Source organism: Dromiciops gliroides, chromosome 5 (assembly GCF_019393635.1).
Source record: "Dromiciops gliroides isolate mDroGli1 chromosome 5, mDroGli1.pri, whole genome shotgun sequence".
Classification (NCBI taxonomy): Eukaryota; Metazoa; Chordata; class Mammalia; order Microbiotheria; family Microbiotheriidae; genus Dromiciops; species Dromiciops gliroides.
In genome coordinates, this window is record NC_057865.1 from 159,353,596 (window position 1) to 159,372,588 (window position 18,993).

General features: G+C 35.1%; 1 protein-coding gene across 1 annotated transcript in view; it reads right to left on the minus strand.

The window, feature by feature from the left end:
- SEMA3D (semaphorin 3D) overlaps positions 1–18,993 on the minus strand; it is a 252,169-nt gene that overhangs the window by 30,837 nt on the left and 202,339 nt on the right. The window contains 2 exon segments of the mRNA XM_043969203.1: positions 1,314–1,402; positions 3,496–3,718. Coding sequence (XP_043825138.1) covers positions 1,314–1,402; positions 3,496–3,718 — 312 coding nt within the window.

Consider the following 18,993-nt stretch of genomic DNA (forward strand, 5'->3'; position numbering starts at 1 on the left):
TTTCAAATCTACTTTTCTTAATTGTAACAAATTTGAAAACTGTAGAAATAATAATCTCATAATTACTTATTATTACCTATTAAACTTTTCAAGTTTGACCATTTTATTATATTTCATTTCCTATAGAAACCCTTAGCAAATGGTCATAAATGACATTTATGACCTCTTAGGAACCACTTAAAGATTTGGGGATTTTTTGATTGAGGCAAGATTAACAGATCTTAAACTTAAGTTTTTCACCACTGTTATTATCAAAATATAAACCTACTCCTTTGGAACTCAACATATTAATTAATTTAAGCCCTTCATAGAGGAGGGTTTGGCCCTTATTTGAAGTGTTATAGGTTTATGTGGAAACAGTCACTTAAAAAAAATAAACACATTCACAGAAAATATTATGGGTTCAAGGAAGAACAGCAAACACATTTAGATGATGAAAGAATGGTATTTTCTACAGATTTGTTCTTATATAGTCCCTCAGTGTAAGAAAACTAGATAAATCTTTTTTTTTTAATTTTTCCTTAAGAGAAAAAAAAATTAAAAATCAGGTGGGACTAACAATAACACAGACACAATTTAGAACTTGTTTTTAAGATTCAGTTTCACTACTGTAGTAAGGGTAAACAATTTTGAAATTATGAGATTCCCAAAGATACATGGCAGTCTGTTGTGTTTAAAGGAATAAGTGAAGTATACATTAATGGTAACAGTTATAACTCAGAGTTCACATATAATACACATGTATATGTACATGTACATGTACATGTACATGTATACATATATATATACACACACACATATCCATCCATCCATCCATATGTAAATATGTATATGTAACTTGGGTAGATAGTAGAGAACAGAAGGATCTGATGTGCCATGGTACACAGGGTCACAGTCAGATATGACTGAAAAAGACTGAACAACAACATATGTGTGTATGTGTGTGTACATATATATATATATATATGTAATACTTTTTTTTCAGGAAAGAGAGGGATGAATTATTTACAAATCTTCAAATAGTTTACTACATTTCAATTAAGAAAAATGCGAAAGTCAAATTTATATTTTAGAAGAGCATCTGGAAAGCTAAAGAAGTTTTAGGCTTTAATCTGACATGATACTTTTGGCCTTGACTGTATTCTCAAAGAATGCAGCAAAGCTTCCTAGAAGCTCCTGCTTCAATGGTATGCTACACAGGAAAGTTAATCCATTTCTAAGTATTAATTGTAATTGGTTCCCATAGGTTTTCTTTGGGGTAAAGGAGGAGAATGGATGATGTTGTCTATAGGTCTTATGAATTTGGGTCTTACCTTGAATACCTGCAGCTCTTCCAGTACTACCTCTTCCATATCCCACTTCTCCTTTGCAATGCTGACAACTTTCAGTACGGTTCCAATATCTAAAACAAAGTATATCACTTACAAAATTCTATTTTTCTACTTTTTGCCTTAAGCATTAACACATTTCTAAGTCTTCCTACTACTCACATAACTTTTCTTTAAATATATTGAAAGAGCCCAGACAAAAATAAATAGCATATATGAGAAATGATGTATACAATAGTTTTCCTGCCAAAGAATTGGAAGTTTTCTGTTGTTCCCAAAAATAATATACATATACAGGGAATGTTGAAAGACAAAGTTCTTTCAGTGTTCTTGACAATATGATTGTACATACTGTGTTCGAGAGACTTGAACTTTTCTTATATGTGCCATAAAGGATGGAACACAGAACAGTGCCTCTTGGGATGTATTCATTAATGGAACAACCATATAGGAATTGACAAATGCTTTTAAAATGTTAGATTTATTCTTCATTCTTTTCTTTTTTTGTTTGGTTTTTTGTTTTTTGTTTGTTTTTTTTTTTTTTTGCTGGGCAATGGGGGTTAAGTGACTTGCCCAGGGTCACACAGCTAGTAAGTGTCAAGTGTCTGAGGCCGGATTTGAACTCAGATACTCCTGAATTCAGGGCCAGTGCTTTACCACTGCGCCATCTAGCTGCCCCTATTTTTCATTCTTTTTAAAGGCAAAATTCAGGACTGTTTGTCTCAAAATCTAAACCATTATCATTGCACGTAAATTCAGTGATAATTATGCCAATAAAGAGAGAACAAGATCATAGTTTTGGAGCCAGAAGGGTCCAAAGAGGTCATCTGTTCCAAACCCTTCATTTCCCAATGAGGAAACTGAAGTCCAGAGAGCTTAAGTGATTGGTCTAAGCTCACATAGTTAGGAAACATCAAAGTTGATTTTGAACTCAGGTCCTTTCAGGTCAAACCCAACACCCACTGTTATCACTGTACCTTCTCTTTGTTTTAGAATCTACTTTGAAGGTGGCAGGATACATAACTGCAATTCACTTAAGCTATGCTCACTTAAGCTGCTGCTAGGAAGAGAAGAATTACATTTCATCTCTCCCCACCAAAAATTCTTGTGTTTCACCTTGCAAAAAGATAATAAGGATAGAAAAATGAAAGGAACGTTTATCTTTGAAAACATTAAAACTAAAATGTACATATAACCTTTCATAACAATTCAATGTGTTACCCTTTTTGAGGAAACAAAAAGGTATGTAGGTAAATAAATCGTGTGCTAATACATATAATACAGCTGTACTAGAATGACCTTAAGCTGGGCAGACTTTTCTAGTGTTTTAAAATTTTTATTGATATCTTAATGAAGTTGGCCAAGAGATCTTTGATATATTGTTTTACATCCTTCTTCATAAATATAAATACAAGGACATGTTTCCAGCACAGTGAGTTTCCTATTACTGTAACTGTCTCAGATAAAACTAGGTAGCTCCACCTGGTGGTTTTAGAAAATTTTGTATATTAAACTTGGGAATGAGGCTTAAAGAGCCAGGAGATTTTTATGTAATATTGTTTTATATCTACCATTTGTTAATTAAAATTCAAATATGAAAATTTATTGTATTTTCAATATAGTTATCCTGAAATTTCAATTCTCTAGGAAATGTATCCCAATCCAGGCCTTCTCTAATTTTATTTCCGTATTTTTTTATTTTATTTTTTCTGAACCAAAATATATTCATCCGGATTTTATTGATACATTTGAATTATGTACTTTAAATATATTATGCTGTCAGACACAACCTAACAATCCACACTTTTATGGACCAATATTTGAATTTTCTAAGCTCATAAACATTCACTAAATTGGCAACATTTCTAGTATTTACATCATACTTTTCATATCCCTTTCTAATTACTCATTAATCAGACACACACATTGAAGTTCTGAGGATGAAGATGCATTTAACAACTGGTATGATATTGCTGTCGAGTCATACTGAATGTTTTTCACGGTAATTTTAGTTCAAATGAGAAATAGGAAAAATAGAGAAACGAGAAACAGCATTAGCTCATCAGAAGCATTTCAGACCATGGGAAATCCTTTCTTAGTCCCACCCCCACCCTTTTCGATGATTTATTTTCTTTTGAAAGACATGAATATGAAATCTCCAACTTACCTGTTCCTAGAAACATTACATCATATTGGCCATCTTCTGCAATAACATGATCCACCACAATCTGTGTCAATCTGTAATCCACATTAATTCTAGTAAAAGTAGGTCCTCCCGCCACAGGGTATACAGATTTATACATCACAGGATGCCGCTTTATAAAGCTAATGACATCATCTGGAAAATCTCTGGTTGACTTAATCAATGGATCATATGTTTTGCTTGGACACTGAAAAGAAAGAAGGGTGAAAGGTATTAACTTCCCTCAACGAGATATTTTACATGGCATAAAATCATATTTACTACCAGCCAGCTTTCTAAAGACTTAGAATTATCAATACTGAGGCAATGGTGTGTATACACACACACACACATACATGTATGTATATATGTGTATATGTGTACATGCATTCACAAAAAAACACATATATTTGGGACTTTACAAACACTAAAAATACTGTAATGGGGAAGACTTATCTAGTTGTTTTGTTCTAAACGTAAGGTTAGGCAGTTCATAAGAGGTGCAGAATAGTTTGGGTATTGTTTTTTTCTTATTTTAGAAGGCATTTAAGTCTATGTATTGGCTGTCTGAGATCACAAATGGGCAAACAGTTGCTCTGTTCTCCACCTTCCCCACCTCCCCACAATTTCTTGCTTCTTCTTTCCCTTTGGTTTTTGTTTCCAAGATGCAACTTCTTTTAAAACTTAAAGATTTCCCATAAATGTTTTCTTTTTTCTTTTAAATTTTAATTTCCTTTTCTTTTTTCAAAAAGCTTTAAATGTGTAATGACTTACAAAGTCAATTTTCTCAAATCTTTTCAGATGATCTTATGTGTCTAAACACCTGGGTGGTTTATTGAAGGAGTTTTTACTATCTTAAAAAAAAAAAAGGTATAGGGGGAAAAAGTTATTTGATTTGGAACCAGAACTTGAGGCCTCACATATTTACAGCTATGTGCCCACTGGCAAGTAACTTACCCTTCTGAGTCTCAGAAAAAGTGGGGATCAAAGACAATGTAAGTAAAGTGTTTTGTAAACTGTGAAGTATACAAAGTGTTGCTCTTCATTCCCTATAAGAAAATGAAGACTAGAGATAAGGCCTACTGACCATTAGTCAAAGGCGTAGATATTTTATCATAGAACAAGTTCTAGTAAAAAGAGAAAAAAACATTTAAGTTCTTTTTTTTTTTTTGTGGGGCAATGGGGGTTAAGTGACTTGCCCAGCGTCACACAGCTAGTAAGTGCCGGATTTGAACTCAGGTACTCCTGAGTCCAGGACTGGTGCTCTATCCACTGCACCACCTAACCGCCCCCCATTTAACTTCTGAAATAGCGTATAAGCTTGCAAAGGATCTTAGGGATCACCCAGTCAGAATCATGGAATCTCAGTGTTGGAAATAAACTTGGATTCCATCTAGTTCAATCTCTACCTCCCCACAAATCCTCTATAATTTCCAGTGGCAAGCAGTCAGGCAGTTTCCGTGGTTTCTATTTCAGGAGAGAGGTGCTACTTTGTTTTATATATGAGGAAACTGAGGCTTAGAAAGGTTAACTGACTTGTCCAAGGTTCAAATATAGTGCTTTTATGATTATCTGAGGTCTGAATGGAACTCATATCTTCCTGACCTCAGGCCTCCTTCTCCGTACCACTTAGCTTCCCCAAAGTAGTATTAGCTTATCTGTCCTATGAGATGTTTTGATTTTAACCTGAAGCTCTGTAAGACCAAAAGATGCTTTCAGTTTTGGTTTAGTGGAATCTAAGGCAAAATAATGTAGGAATGGGGTAGCTAGGTGGTGCAGTCGATAAAGCACCGGACCTGGATTCATGGGGTACCTGAGTTCAAATCCGGCCTCAGACACTTGACACTTAATAGCTATGTGACCCTGGGCAAGTCACTTAACCCCAACTGCCTCACTTAAAAAAAAAATGTAGGAATGATGACAGAAATGATTTTAGAGTCTCAGAAATTCCATCATGTGGGCAGTCTCAGAGTCTGCTTATTTGTAAAACTGTCCAGGGAGCATGTGTGAAGAAGAAAAGATAAGAAAGATCTAGGTTCCTAGATTATTTAAAAAAAATATTTTTGTTCCTGACATGTTTCTGTACTTACGTTTCCTTAATTATATATACTTTAAGAAGTATAAAGATGTAAAGTCTTATTGAAAAACAACCTCATGGTTGCAATGAAAAAAAAATGATGCAAAAATTCGATGCTTTGTAATTTATTGCCAAGTTAAGAAAAAAAAAAAACCTAGAAGATGTGGCCTATTTTCATTAGTAGAAAGAATTCCACACCAGTGAAGGAAAGGTGAAGATAAATAAAAAGGAAAAAAAAAAAATATATATATATATATATACAAACACACACATACATATACACACATATATTTATACTTTTAAAAATAGTAAAACCAAATTAATTGCCAGATAATAAATTAAAATTAAAGGTGACTTTGGGAGATATGTCAAAGCCTATTTTAAAGGAAAACAAGAAATTTAAATTAAAAGAGGTATCAATTAGAGACTAACCTAAAAGGAAAAAATACACAAGGAAAACTTGGTTAAATCTTTCATTTTCACTTATTTTTTGAAAAAATCTGTAAGTGTACCTATGAAATGAAAGTTTTCTTATTTAAATTGAATAAAATAAAATTGAATTGTTGGTTAGAAGAGAAAATAACTTTTAATCTATGAAACTATATTTCTGAAATCATTTTTAAGTGCTCTGAAAATCTATGCATAAGATGAAGAAGAAACTTTATGCTGTTCCCAAGAGGACCAAAAAAGTAATCATCTGGAAATTATCCAATTCATATATCTGTGTCCAAGGAATTGCTTTTGAGTCTGTAACAAATCCATTTCAAAAATTAGTCTACACTGCCCTCTGCAGGTTATAATGAGAACAGCTAAACTAAATGGTTTTGCTTTTAAGAGTTTGTTTACAATGCAGGTAATAATTTAGAATATTATTGTTTTTTTGTTGATTGGGCCACATTTTTTGTCTTTCCATATTTAATTTATTTAAATCAATAAACTGCAACTGGATGACATAAAGGTTTAGATATGAGTGTATTGCAGGTTAGAATAACCCGTTCTACCTCTTCAGAGGGTTATCCTAGAGTTAAAATAAGATCATGTTAAGTCCTTTGCAGATTTTCCAAGTGTGTTATAAACGGCAGTCAATATTATTGTTAATCTTTATTTACATGTCTCATGTGCAAATCTCCTTTCAGTTCAGCAATGTTTATTGCTAAATTCCAGTTCTCATATAGTTTTATGCCCACACAGTATTTAGAGAGCCCCCAACACTTAAATAGATTCCCATTGGCTAGGAAAAGTAATACATGATTTAGTGAACAGATCAATGTTAGAAGAAATAAACATCTGCATGAATCCTTTTACAAAGAAATTAGGATAAAAGAGAACTTGGTAAACGTAAGTGGAAAGTTTCATTTTTCTGTTGCTTTGACTATTTTAGGCATTGGGTAAACTGAGAATCATAGTCTCAAAATGTATCTTGGTGAAGATGAAAGTAAGAATAAATATATGGACTGGTTATACATATACATACAAATATGTGCATACATATATGTATATATGAATGTTCCATACTGCATATTATATGATATATAGTACACATATATGTATATTTATATATGTACGTATATAACCTTCAGGCTTCTTGTTTTGTTTTCTCCAATTGACAGAACTGCTCCAACTCCCTCAATCAGCTCTCAAAAGTCTAATGACAACAAAGGAAGGTAGTTGGGAGATTAGCTGGGACATCAGAATGCCTCTGATAAGACAGTAGAGTAATAGCTTGTCCACACTCTGACATTTTTTTTTCAGGAGTTACTGTGTATACATGTGATTTGTGCTGATGCAGACACACCATCCATTCCCACTCAAGGCTAAGGGCAGGAGTTTACAATATGTTTGGTCAGAGTTAGTGGCTCTAAAATAAACCAAAAGCATCGATTCTGCTTATGAACTATGAATTAGCTCTATATAGACAATTCAATGAAATCTCTCTCTTACATGCACACACATATAGACATCAGGATAGTTGAAATCAATATTCTTAGTATAAAGAGAACTAGAAATGATGTCCTCTTTCACAAATCTTTGGAAAGTCATGCTGCTTTTATGTCTATTTGCTGGGCTCAGAGCTATACCTCCAGCATCATAATTTATTGGGATTTTTTTTCACACCGAAGTAGACATATCAAAGTTTGAAATTCATCCCTCTCCTTCATTGTTTCTTGATGTTAGCATACAGCTGAGTCTAGGAAATCAATGTTGGACAAGTACCCTATATTTAATGGATTAGGTTGAGGCTCAAAGAGGGTAGTGAATTCAGTGAATACAGAGCTCAATCCCCAATTACAGGCTACACATTCCAACTCAGTCAAAAGACAATGCATGACAGCTTACACTTTCGGGTGTATTAGATGCAACCTGTTTGGCTATCATTAGTATCAAAGGGAAGGCAGAAAGGCATTTCTATATTACATAAAAAAAATACGCCTCTCTTGGCCCCCAACCAAATTTCTAAGATTGGATTCTTCAGACATAGGCAAAAGGCAAAAACCATTTACAACAATATCCTGATCACTAAGCCACAGACATTCATGCAAGCTTTACAAATGTTTGAAATATCTTAAGCATCAGAAAGTCTACCCCAAGGAACACAAGACACTCTTAGGAAAGTTCTAGATTCCTTCTATTGTGTATCTCCAACAGCAACAGTTTACTGTAAAAGAAATACAAAAGAAAAATGGAGAAGCAATTTGTTAGAATCTAATTATTAGAAAAGATTCTGCTTTGGAAATACACTTTCTCTAAATGTGAGCTTTACTTTGTGGCATTTTGCCAAAAAGTGAATGAGTTCTTTATCCTCTATGTCATCCTTGGGATGTCTGTGCCAATTCTCCTGTTCTATTCTTTGTGCTTTCACAAATGAAAGTGATTTTACACAGTTTGTCCACTGGGTATATCTTGAACAAAATGATATTATTTTAGCTCATTGAAATTGGTGTGCTTTTTGCCTTGGTATCCCATAGCAAAGGTTCCTCTTTTGACTTACATGATTCTTTTTAATGCTCCATGAAGGAGCTATGACAGAGATGATGATAATAAGCTTTCCTCCTTCCTTCCTTCCTTCCTTCCTTCCTTCCTTCCTTCCTTCCTTCCTTCCTTCCTTTCTTTCTGCGGGGCAATGAGGGTTAAGTGACTTGTCCAAGGTCACATAACTGGTAAGTGTCAAGTGTCTGAGGCTGGATTTGAACTCAGGTCCTCCTGAATTCAGGGCCGGTGTTTTTATCCACTGAGCTACCTAGCTGCCCCCATTGATAAACTTTTAATAAGAAAATTAAAAGGCTCCAAACTAAAGAATCCAGTCATTTTATTTACTGTTGAGAAACAGTTAAATACCCCCTTACTGAAACTATCTTTTTTCTGGTACTAAAAAATAGTTATCTATTTTAATGGATGTGTGCTTCTTCTCTGGCTCTCATCACCTACCTAAACATATCATATACTCCATTTCTGCCTGCAGCTCACCAACCTGCTGTGTGACTTTCCCCACTTCAACCTCAATGAATTTAAGTAATAAGTGATGGAAATTGTCTATTTCTCTGAATACTATGTTGAAAACTGGAATAAGATTTGAGTCTCTGAAAACAGACCTGGGAGATATGTACACATGTGTGTGTGTGTGTGTGTGTGTGTGTGCGTGTGCACACGAGCGCTCGAGCCCCCCAAAATGTAACTATCTTCTTGGAAAGATTAAAGACAGGCAGAGGAGAACAAGCAGCAGCACCACCTGTCCAGATAAACTCTACGAATAAATGGGCAAACCCTGAAGAAATAAATAGCAGCCATGCTCCTATCTAACATGGCAGGCAGCCACGCCTAGCTAGGTGTGATGCTATTTTGTTTGGCAGATGTAAATGTTTGTATAGGCACTTTTAATAGTGACTTTGGGAAGTAATGGATAAGAGAAGAAAAAAAAAATGGATGTTATCCAGTAAGGGAACTTTGCCCTTGGCTTTATAGCAGACAGCTGTTTAAGTTTCCTCCACCCACTTTTACTTTATTTAAACTCTGCAGGTTTGAGTTTCCTTTTAAACTAATCAGAGGGATGACTTATGTGAAGGAGGCATGTGTGATTAGTGGCCAAACACACACTTTCACCCTGGCAACCTGGCATTAAAAGTCAAAACAACAAAATAAATTCGATCCAATCTGACATAGGAGTGAATGCAAATATGATCATATCATTTTAGTTTCTCTAAGTGATAAGTGCTGGAAGTGAGAGACCTCGACTGAAATACTAGGTATTTTAAAATAAGGGCTGACATCCATCAAAGGGGGGTGTGATCTAGGGAAAAGGGCACCCAAAAAGAATCAGGATGCCTGGGTTAGAGTCCCATCTCTGACAATTACAGGCTATTAATTCTAGGCAATTCATTGAACTTATCTGAGCCTTTGTTTCCTCACCTGAAACAGAAAAAAAGTTATATTTATTCCCTCACAGCATTATTTTGAGGAAAGTATTTTCTAAACCCTTATAGTGCAATAAAAATTTAAGGTATTTTTATTATCTAGGGAGATATAAAACTTGGCCCAGTTACTTCGCTCTTGGGCCTCAATTTTAAATAGAAAGGGATGGACTAGATCTCTTGAAGTTGTTTCCAGCTCCAACATTCTGAGAAATATAAGAAAATACCAAATCTATGAAACCTATGAATTCAGTCTCTTAAAAATGCATGATAAACAAGTTTGTAAAATTGGCATCTTTTTCTGTATAGCAACATCGAAACTGGAAAGGTTCTAACACAGCATCGAGATTTGAAGATGAAAGTAGTTAATACTTTTTGTTAAATTTAAGACTAAAATCAACTCATGAATTTGGAGTTATTACAAAGTAACAGAATGATATTCATTAAGGAAGGGTTCAAGGTAGTAAAAACAGTGAGGAAAAAACAAACCATATCAATAAAGGGATGAGTAGAAACATGTTGTTGTTTGTCCTTCATTCTAGAAGAGGACTATGACATGGGGGTGATATCATGACTTGCATTGAATTGGATTTAAGTGAGGTAGGGCTGTGCAAATTCACCAGTCTCACTTTCTCCTCCACAGTCATCTGGGTCTGCTGGCAAGATTTATATCAGGATGACTGGAGATGCCCCCGTATGTTTTTAAGGCAATCGGGATTAAGTGAGTTTCCTAAGGTCGCACAGCTAGTTAGTGTCTAAGGTGAGATTTGAACTCAGGTTCTTGAAATTTCAAGGCCACTGCTCTATCCACTGGGCCACCTAGCTGCCCAGTAGAAATACATATAATAACAGCAGGGGGCAGCTAGGTGGTGCAGTGGATAAAGAACTGGCCCTAAATTCAGGAGGACCTGAGTTCAAATCCAGACTCTGACACTTGACAGTTACTAGATATGTAACCCTGGGAAAGTCACTTAAGCCTCATTGTCCCCCAAAAAAACAAAAACAAAAAACATATAATAACAGCAAAAACCAATGATTTTGGATAGCAAAAATGCTTACTATTATAACAATAAATAGTATAATTCTTATGATGATTATGATTAGCTAAATATTCCAAGAAGTAGAAGTAATAATGCTTCTCATTAAGGCATGGGGAATAGCCAGCACGTATGCGTGGACACAAGGGAAGGAATATCAATCTTGGAAACAAAAAGTAGGTCAGCTGGGGAGGAACACAGAATTCAGGAAGAGAAATAAATTGAAACAAAGCATGACTTATTGTTCTGGCCCAAAGTTCTGTTTTTATATAGGTTGGGCTCAATCTTGGGATATTCTTTGACTCATGTCCCTACCCAAGATCATGCATTGGAACATCAGAATGTAGCTCATGTCTAAGTCTCCCCAGAAAAGTCAAAGGGCTCTTTGGCTCCCTTGCTAACAGGCTAACATGCAATACTGGATAGGCCTTATTCTATCTGCTGAATCTTATAAAATTGAACGTATCCAAATCCATGCATGGTCAAAACAAGACTTTTTCCTCTCCTGGTGGGCCTCAAACATTTCCAGAGGCCAATACAATTTCTTTCAGATTCATCTTATTACTTTTTGGTTGAGACCACCACCATCCAAAAATGTAGAAACAGAGTCAGTCCTTTCCTCTGGGGGACCCCCAGCTTTCCAGACACTTATATAGTCCTCTAAACATAAAGTTGAACTCCCTGAAGTAGAGTGAGTTCAAAATATTGATTAAATATGGGTCTTAGGTAAATCCCTATCAACATAGGGATACGGGAGAAGCTACAAAGAAGCCTAAAAAAATAAATGAAATAACAACATGAGTCTTTTTTTCTTTTGCAAACATGCCTTGGCCTTTGAGTTTTCTGGCAGTGTTATTTTTTACCTGAATTTTGTTTGGCTCCTACACTTGAAATACACCACTGCCCATTTCTTTCTTTCTTGTTTCTTTTTTCTTAGGGTTTTCTATTACCACTAACCAAGTGGAACAACCACTGGGGCCGGAAACAGTTGAAGGAACAGACAGTGTGGGGTTTGTAGGAAAAGAGAACTCTGACATCCAGGACGTTCAAGGGAAAGAGATGGAGTTTGACACTAGAGGCAGAGTGATCCATTTCAAGATGTCAAGATAATGCATCCTCGGGAACTCTCCCTGGAAGGCAGCCTGGAGAGAATTGCAATGGATGATATCATGGTATGCTGAGAGTTTGTTTGACACAGTGTGTCCATAGGAAGTGCAGCCTTTTTATCAATAACTTGAAAACCATAGTGGTCAGGAACATCCTCAACACTACAGTATTTAATAACTGCAGTGATAATATGAGCCGCTTGTTGAATCAGCACTGAGCTTAACAAGGAAGCACAGATAAATAGTAATTATACTTCCACGAACGATGGTTCCAGTAGGTTATCCAAATTAATTTATTAACAAGTTAATTAAGTGCAATGACTTGATCATTTGCATATTAATCATATCACTCTGATGAATTTTCTCAGCCAAAATTTGTTTCCTCAAGTTAGGCTTGGATAACACTCAGTAAATAATGAGATTTCATTGCTCTATCCTTGCTTACCCATAGAAAAAGCTGATATCTATAGTACTTGCCAATGGGCAGGTATTATTAACACTGTCAACAACAGGGATACTGACTAGAAATCATGGCTGAACATAAAAATTTAGAAAAGGGGGGTGAGAGACTTTACAGCCCCAGGTAGAACTAACAGTCACCAATGTAGCAATTTAAAAGACAAAAATGTGAGAGCATGCACTTGAAAATTGCTGTGTTGTTTTTTTTTTTTAAAGGTGATTAAAAACAATAGCCCTCTAAATTTTGATTGAGGTGTTCATATAGCACAGTATTATTTTTCACGATGAGTAATCCCAGCAAAGTATTAGAGGGTCAAGAAGCTTGGGGACACCCTTTGGGAACCACTGCTCATGTCAAAAATGGTCCTTGTTATTGAATTTGGTGGCTTAGTAATTAGAGATACTACAGTCCTAGAAATACAAAATCCTAAACTTATTCCTTCTTGTGGGGTGGAGGTGACTGCATTCTCTGAGCCTAAGCCAACGAAGTACTATTTCTGGTAGGTACTATCAAGCTAGAAAATGAGTCTTAGAACAAACTGTAAGGCTAATATCCAATCAACAGCCCAGTTGAGTTTGGAGAGACATTCTTGGGGCTTGATTTGTTGTTACTGCTGTGTTTTCCCCAAAGTGATACAGCTAGCTAATAAGTGTCTGAGTCAGGATTTGAAACTGTCATCCTGAATTCAAATCCAGTTCTCCATCTTCCATACCACCCACCTGCCAATTAAGTAGTTAACAATGTAACGCAAGAGCAAGCCATTTAAACTAATTTAATGTAACTATTACTCTAGGGAACTATGTAGTAGAAACTGCACTAAGGGGGGTGGGGAGAATTCACCTTTCATTCTAGTTTTTCTTCTATTTGTGTGAGTTTGCCTGTCACCTTTCTCTAAAAGCTTCAGTTTATTCATCAACAAAATAAAAGCAGTTTGAAGAAGGTCCTTTCCAATGCTAACATTCTATAATCTTATAAATGTTATCACTGGGAGGGAGTACGGCAGTGTTTCCACCAATGGACTTGGAATGCTTTGAAGGGATTTTATTGCATATCTTTTGCTTTAATAGATTTCCAGAAAGATTTGCATCTGAAGGCTTATCTCCTGCAAAGCCACACATCAAGGGAATTGTTGACATATTTCATACGCCCATTTCTCTATATCTATGATACACCCATCTATTCTTCCATGTATGTATATAAGAACACATATCTGCCCACTTTTGTATGGCAGGTGATCATTCCAAATTAGAATTTGAGAAAACACCTTATAAATGCAATTATTCAAATATGTCTCATTCTTCATAAAAGATATTCCAAACGTTCTCTTCTTTCCTCAACCTCATATACCTTACATTCCTTCTTCTCTCTCAGTTGAGGGCCTTGTCTATTCATTTCCCCTCAGAATCTCTTCCCACTTTATTGTCATCTCTCCTAGTCTCTAAGAGAGAAGTGACTGTTCTCCTGGCCAAGACAAACTCTTGTATATGTGCTTAATCCATTCTCGAAAAAATTGCTTCCTTAACCATCTGTCTCAAATCTTCAGCCACTCTCTATGTAATGATTTCTTCCATACTGTCTTAAAAAATGTACGTCTCTTCTATCCTAAAATAAACACACAGACATACAAATAAACAGATAAAACCCTTCACTAGATCATAGCACCGCTCAAGTTATCATCCTATATCTATCCTCCCTTTCTCAGGAAAACTCCTTTAAAAAGCTGTCTATTCTTCCTACACTTCTTTCTCACTCATCAAATCCTTTGCAATTGGGCTTTTAACTTCATTCAACTAAAACTACTTTTTTTCCAGTGGTAGCAATGATCTCCCAATTCATGATCTTTTCTCATCCTTCTCAATCTATCTGTTACATTTGACAATACTTACCACCTTCTTCTTTTGTATACTCCCTATTCTCTGGCTTTTGGACAATGCCTGGTGTATACTATGCACTTATAAAGTGCATATTAATTGGTTCTACATTTACTATTAATATACCCACCAATATCCTGGAACTATGGGTGTCAAATACATGGCCTGGTATATACCAACATCATTTTAAATTATAGCCCTTACCAGACTAAAAGATAAATGGAAATACTTAGCAAAATAAATGAAAATACAAATGCAGATATTATCACATTTTAAAACCTAAGTCAATATGTGGTCTGTAGGTATCCTTATGCATGACTTAGCGTTTCCTGTTTCTATTTGTTTGACACCACTGTCTTTGATCATGTATAACAAGCTGGCTACAACACACTGACCCTTGGATATCTTGCCCTCTGACCTACTGCTGCCACTCCCTATCTACCCCTACTTTCCAACAGGAATCAAATTGATATTATCATTATTTCCATAAGGGACATGATACTTACATACCCTTTAAATCCATTCATGATCTTTGTGACTCTATAGATTAAAAATCTCTTTCCAGGTCCTACATATATTGTGTCCCCCTTTTACTATGTAAACCCCTTGAGGATAAGGGATGTGCCATTTTTATATTTGTATTTCAAGTACTTAGCACAGTTTGGCACACAGTAGTTTTCTTAACTCGATTTTTTAAAAAAATTCATTTATTCATTCATAGTGAACTAAGTCCAAAGAGATCAAAATCCTTCATTAATCAAAAAAGTTTTTTAAAAAACCACCAAACAAAGCAAACTTTTAATAGAAAGACTACTTGTTTTATCTTGTTAGCTTTTAAGAACAAAAAAATAATCCTTTTATGTGAAATCACCCCTCATGTTGACAGTTTCATTACAGATCACCTCTAAAGGATTTGCTCTGAAAGAGTGAGAGCAAAAGAGAGAATCCCACAGTTTTTCAGAAGCAAGAATAAGAATAAGAAGTAAGGTAATGGAACTTTCTCAATGATCTCTACTAAGTACAATGGGCATGTGAATATTCCTGTTGTTTCCTATGCCAATCCTTAAGGGATTCAAACTTTCTAGAGGATTTAACTTAGGCCTGATCTGAAAAAAGCATATTTTTTCTTTCCCTTAGATCTAATTATGGGGACAATTGCATTTACTGGTTTAATATTTTTATGTACTATAAATATTTTATGTTTGGGCTACTCAGTAGTCAGGAATTAGGTACTGTATGTTGAATAAAAATGCTGGGCTTTTCTTTTGAAAGAGAACATTTAACATTTAATTAAGTCATTTTTTTTTCAAGATCACTTGTTTAAGTTTTAAAGAAGTGGCTACAGAGTAACAGGGACAGTTATGGAAAGCATTAGTTTGTCTTTGAGCCTCACAAAACATTCACAAGTTTAAGGCATGGACAGGAAAAGTGGTGATAACGATCAGCGCTGACAGGATCTCTAGCATAAGGTTTCTCACAACAGACATGCTAGTCGTAATTGGAATGTAATGTGATCTCTCCATCAGGGCCTAGTCGTTTTGATCATTAATTTCATTTTCAGGGCAAATTACAGGATGCAGCTACTGTATCTACATATTTAAACAGCTTTTGAGTTAATTAACCAGAAAATCCAGACTCCAGTCTCTCTCCAGAAATATCTAGCCATTTGAGAGGAGTGTCCTCACATGACACAGTTCTATTTCACATACATGTGTAGAAACAGTATTTGGATGGGCTAATCTGTACTAAAAACCTAAAACACCAGGAGTATTAATTTGATTTTTACTTTTCAGAAAAGGTGGATACCTTTTTCTACTTCCCGCAAATGGATTTCCCCTTTTGCTTTTATTTATTTTTTTAATTTATTAATTTATTTATTTTGGTGAGGCAATAGGGGTTAAGTGACTTGCTCAGGGTCACACAGCTAGTAAGTGTCAAGTGTCTGAGGACAAATTTGAACTCAGGTCCTCCTGAATCCAGGGCCGGTGCTCTATCCACTGCACCACCTAGCTGCCCACCCCTTTTTGCTTTTAAACAAATGAAACCTCATATATGATTTTAAAACAAGAGAATATTACAATAATGCCAAATTTGATGTTTAGGGTACAGATGTTTTACAACTTTATCTTAAAAAAAAAAGGAAAATATGAGCTTCCATATCATTGAAAAAAATTCTAAAAGTATAAAAAATCTTTAAGAGTATGATGAAAACTTTCCACCTCCTATGTGGTTAACGAACTAGGTCAAGATTTTACTTTGGGATTTATAAAGCACAAAATGGAAACAGTTGTTAAAAGGAGTTCCTTAAATAATTGATCTGTTCAAAAGCAGAATGGAAATGAACCACAAGGAGCCTGGCTAACAAGCTGGCAAAGGGGAAGGTGCAGTGTGCACTTCCCTATAACTTTAAAGGCACCACCATCCTTTTGATCACTCACATTTCCAACTACAATGGCATCCTTCACTCCTCACCCTTCCTAAAACCAAGAATCTAATTAGCTATCAAATCTTATTATTCCCATCTCCACAAAATTTCTCCAACTAGTCCCTTTCTCTTCATCCTCACAACCACTACCCTAATTTATGCCTACATCACTCTTACTAGGCTTGTTCAACAGTTTTTTAAAAAGTATATTCTATTTCTCAAGTATGGCCCTACCCTATCCTCCCCATGGCTTTCAAAATAATTTTATGTCAGTCAACAAGTAAGGCATTATTTCAAGCTTGCTATGTGCTAGGAACTCTGGTCATTCCCCTGTGCAGTAAATTCTAATGGCTCGCTATTACCTCTAGTAGAAAATAAAACCAACTTTGTTTTTTGCCATTTAAATCTCTCTATAATCAGGTTCCAACTTTTATTTTGAGAATTTTTTCACACTTCCGTTCATATACCCTATGGTTCCAGTCAATTTGTCTTGCTCTTCCTCAGACATGACATTCCATTTCCCAACTCTTTGCATATTCCGCCTTTCCTGAAACACACTTGGAATCTTTATTTTTCAGTCAAGATTCAATTCCCAGGATCATCTTCTTTAGGAATCCTTTTCTGGTGCTCTAGCTGGAAGTACTACCTCTCTCAAATCACTCTTTATCTATGTGCATGCGCTTTGTATATACCTATATAGATTTATGTATATGTGCACATATACATATTTATATATATATAATATCCTATAAAATATAAATTCCTTTGAGAAGAGAGAAAATTTAATTTTTATCTCTATATACCCAGTGTATGTCATATATTATAGATGCTTAATAAATGATTGTTGATTGGTGGACTAAATTATATTACCAAGTCCATAACAGTATTTGTTTAAAAATTAATAGATTGAAACTGGATAGAAAATTTTTTCTCTGATAACATTTCTCAAACATATAGGGAACTGAAACAAATTTATAGAAATAAGAGCCATTTCCCAACTGATAAATGGTCCAAAGATTTGAACAGGCAATTTTCAGAAGAAGAAATCAAAGCTATCAATAGAAACATGATGAAATGCTCTAAATTACTACTGATTAGAGAAGTGCAAATTAAAACAACTCTGAGATATTACATCATGCCTATCAGACTGGCTGAAGACATGGAAAAAGAAAAAAACAAATGCTGGAGGAGATGTTGAAAAAATGGGGCGACTGTTGGTAAAGTTGTGAACTAGTCCAATTTTTCTGGAGAACAATTTGGAACTGTGCACAAAAAGCTATAAAATTGTCCAAATGCTTTAACCCAGCAATGCCACTACTAAGTCTATAAACCAAAGAGATTAAAGAAAAGGCAAAAGGACTGATTTGTACAGAAATATTTATAGAAGCTCTTTTTGAGGTGGCAAAAAATGGAAATTGAGGAGATAGCTATCAACTGGAGAATGGCTAAACAAATTGTGGTATATGAATGTAATGAAACAATATTGTACTATAAGAAATGACAAGCCAGATGCTTTCAGAAAAACCTAGGAAAACTATGAACTCATGTAAAGAGAAGTGAACAGAACCAGGAGAACATTGTACACACAGCAACATTGTAAAAATGATCAAATGAAAAGTTTAACTAGTCTGATCAGGGCAATGATGCAAGACAATTCTAAAGGACTGACAACAAAAAATGCTATTCACCTCCAGAAAGAAAACCAATGAATGAACTCTGAATTCAGAATGAAGCAAACTTTTTTTAAACTTTATTTTTGTCTGTTTTCTAACACAGTTAATATGTAAATATATTTTGCATGACTTCAAATGTATAATTGATGTAAAATGTCTTGCCTTCTTAAGGAAGGGGAAGCATGAGGGGAGGAAGACAATTTGGAACTCAAAATTTTAAAAACTGTTAAAAATTTTACATGTAATTGGGAAATATGTAACAAAATACATCAAATACATTTTAAAATGAAATTATGGGGGGGCGGCTAGGTGGCACAGTGGATAAGCACCGGCCCTGGATTCAGGAGTACCTGAGTTCAAATCCGGCCTCAGACACTTGAAAATTACTAGCTGTGTGACCCTGGGCAAGTCACTTAACCCCCATTGCC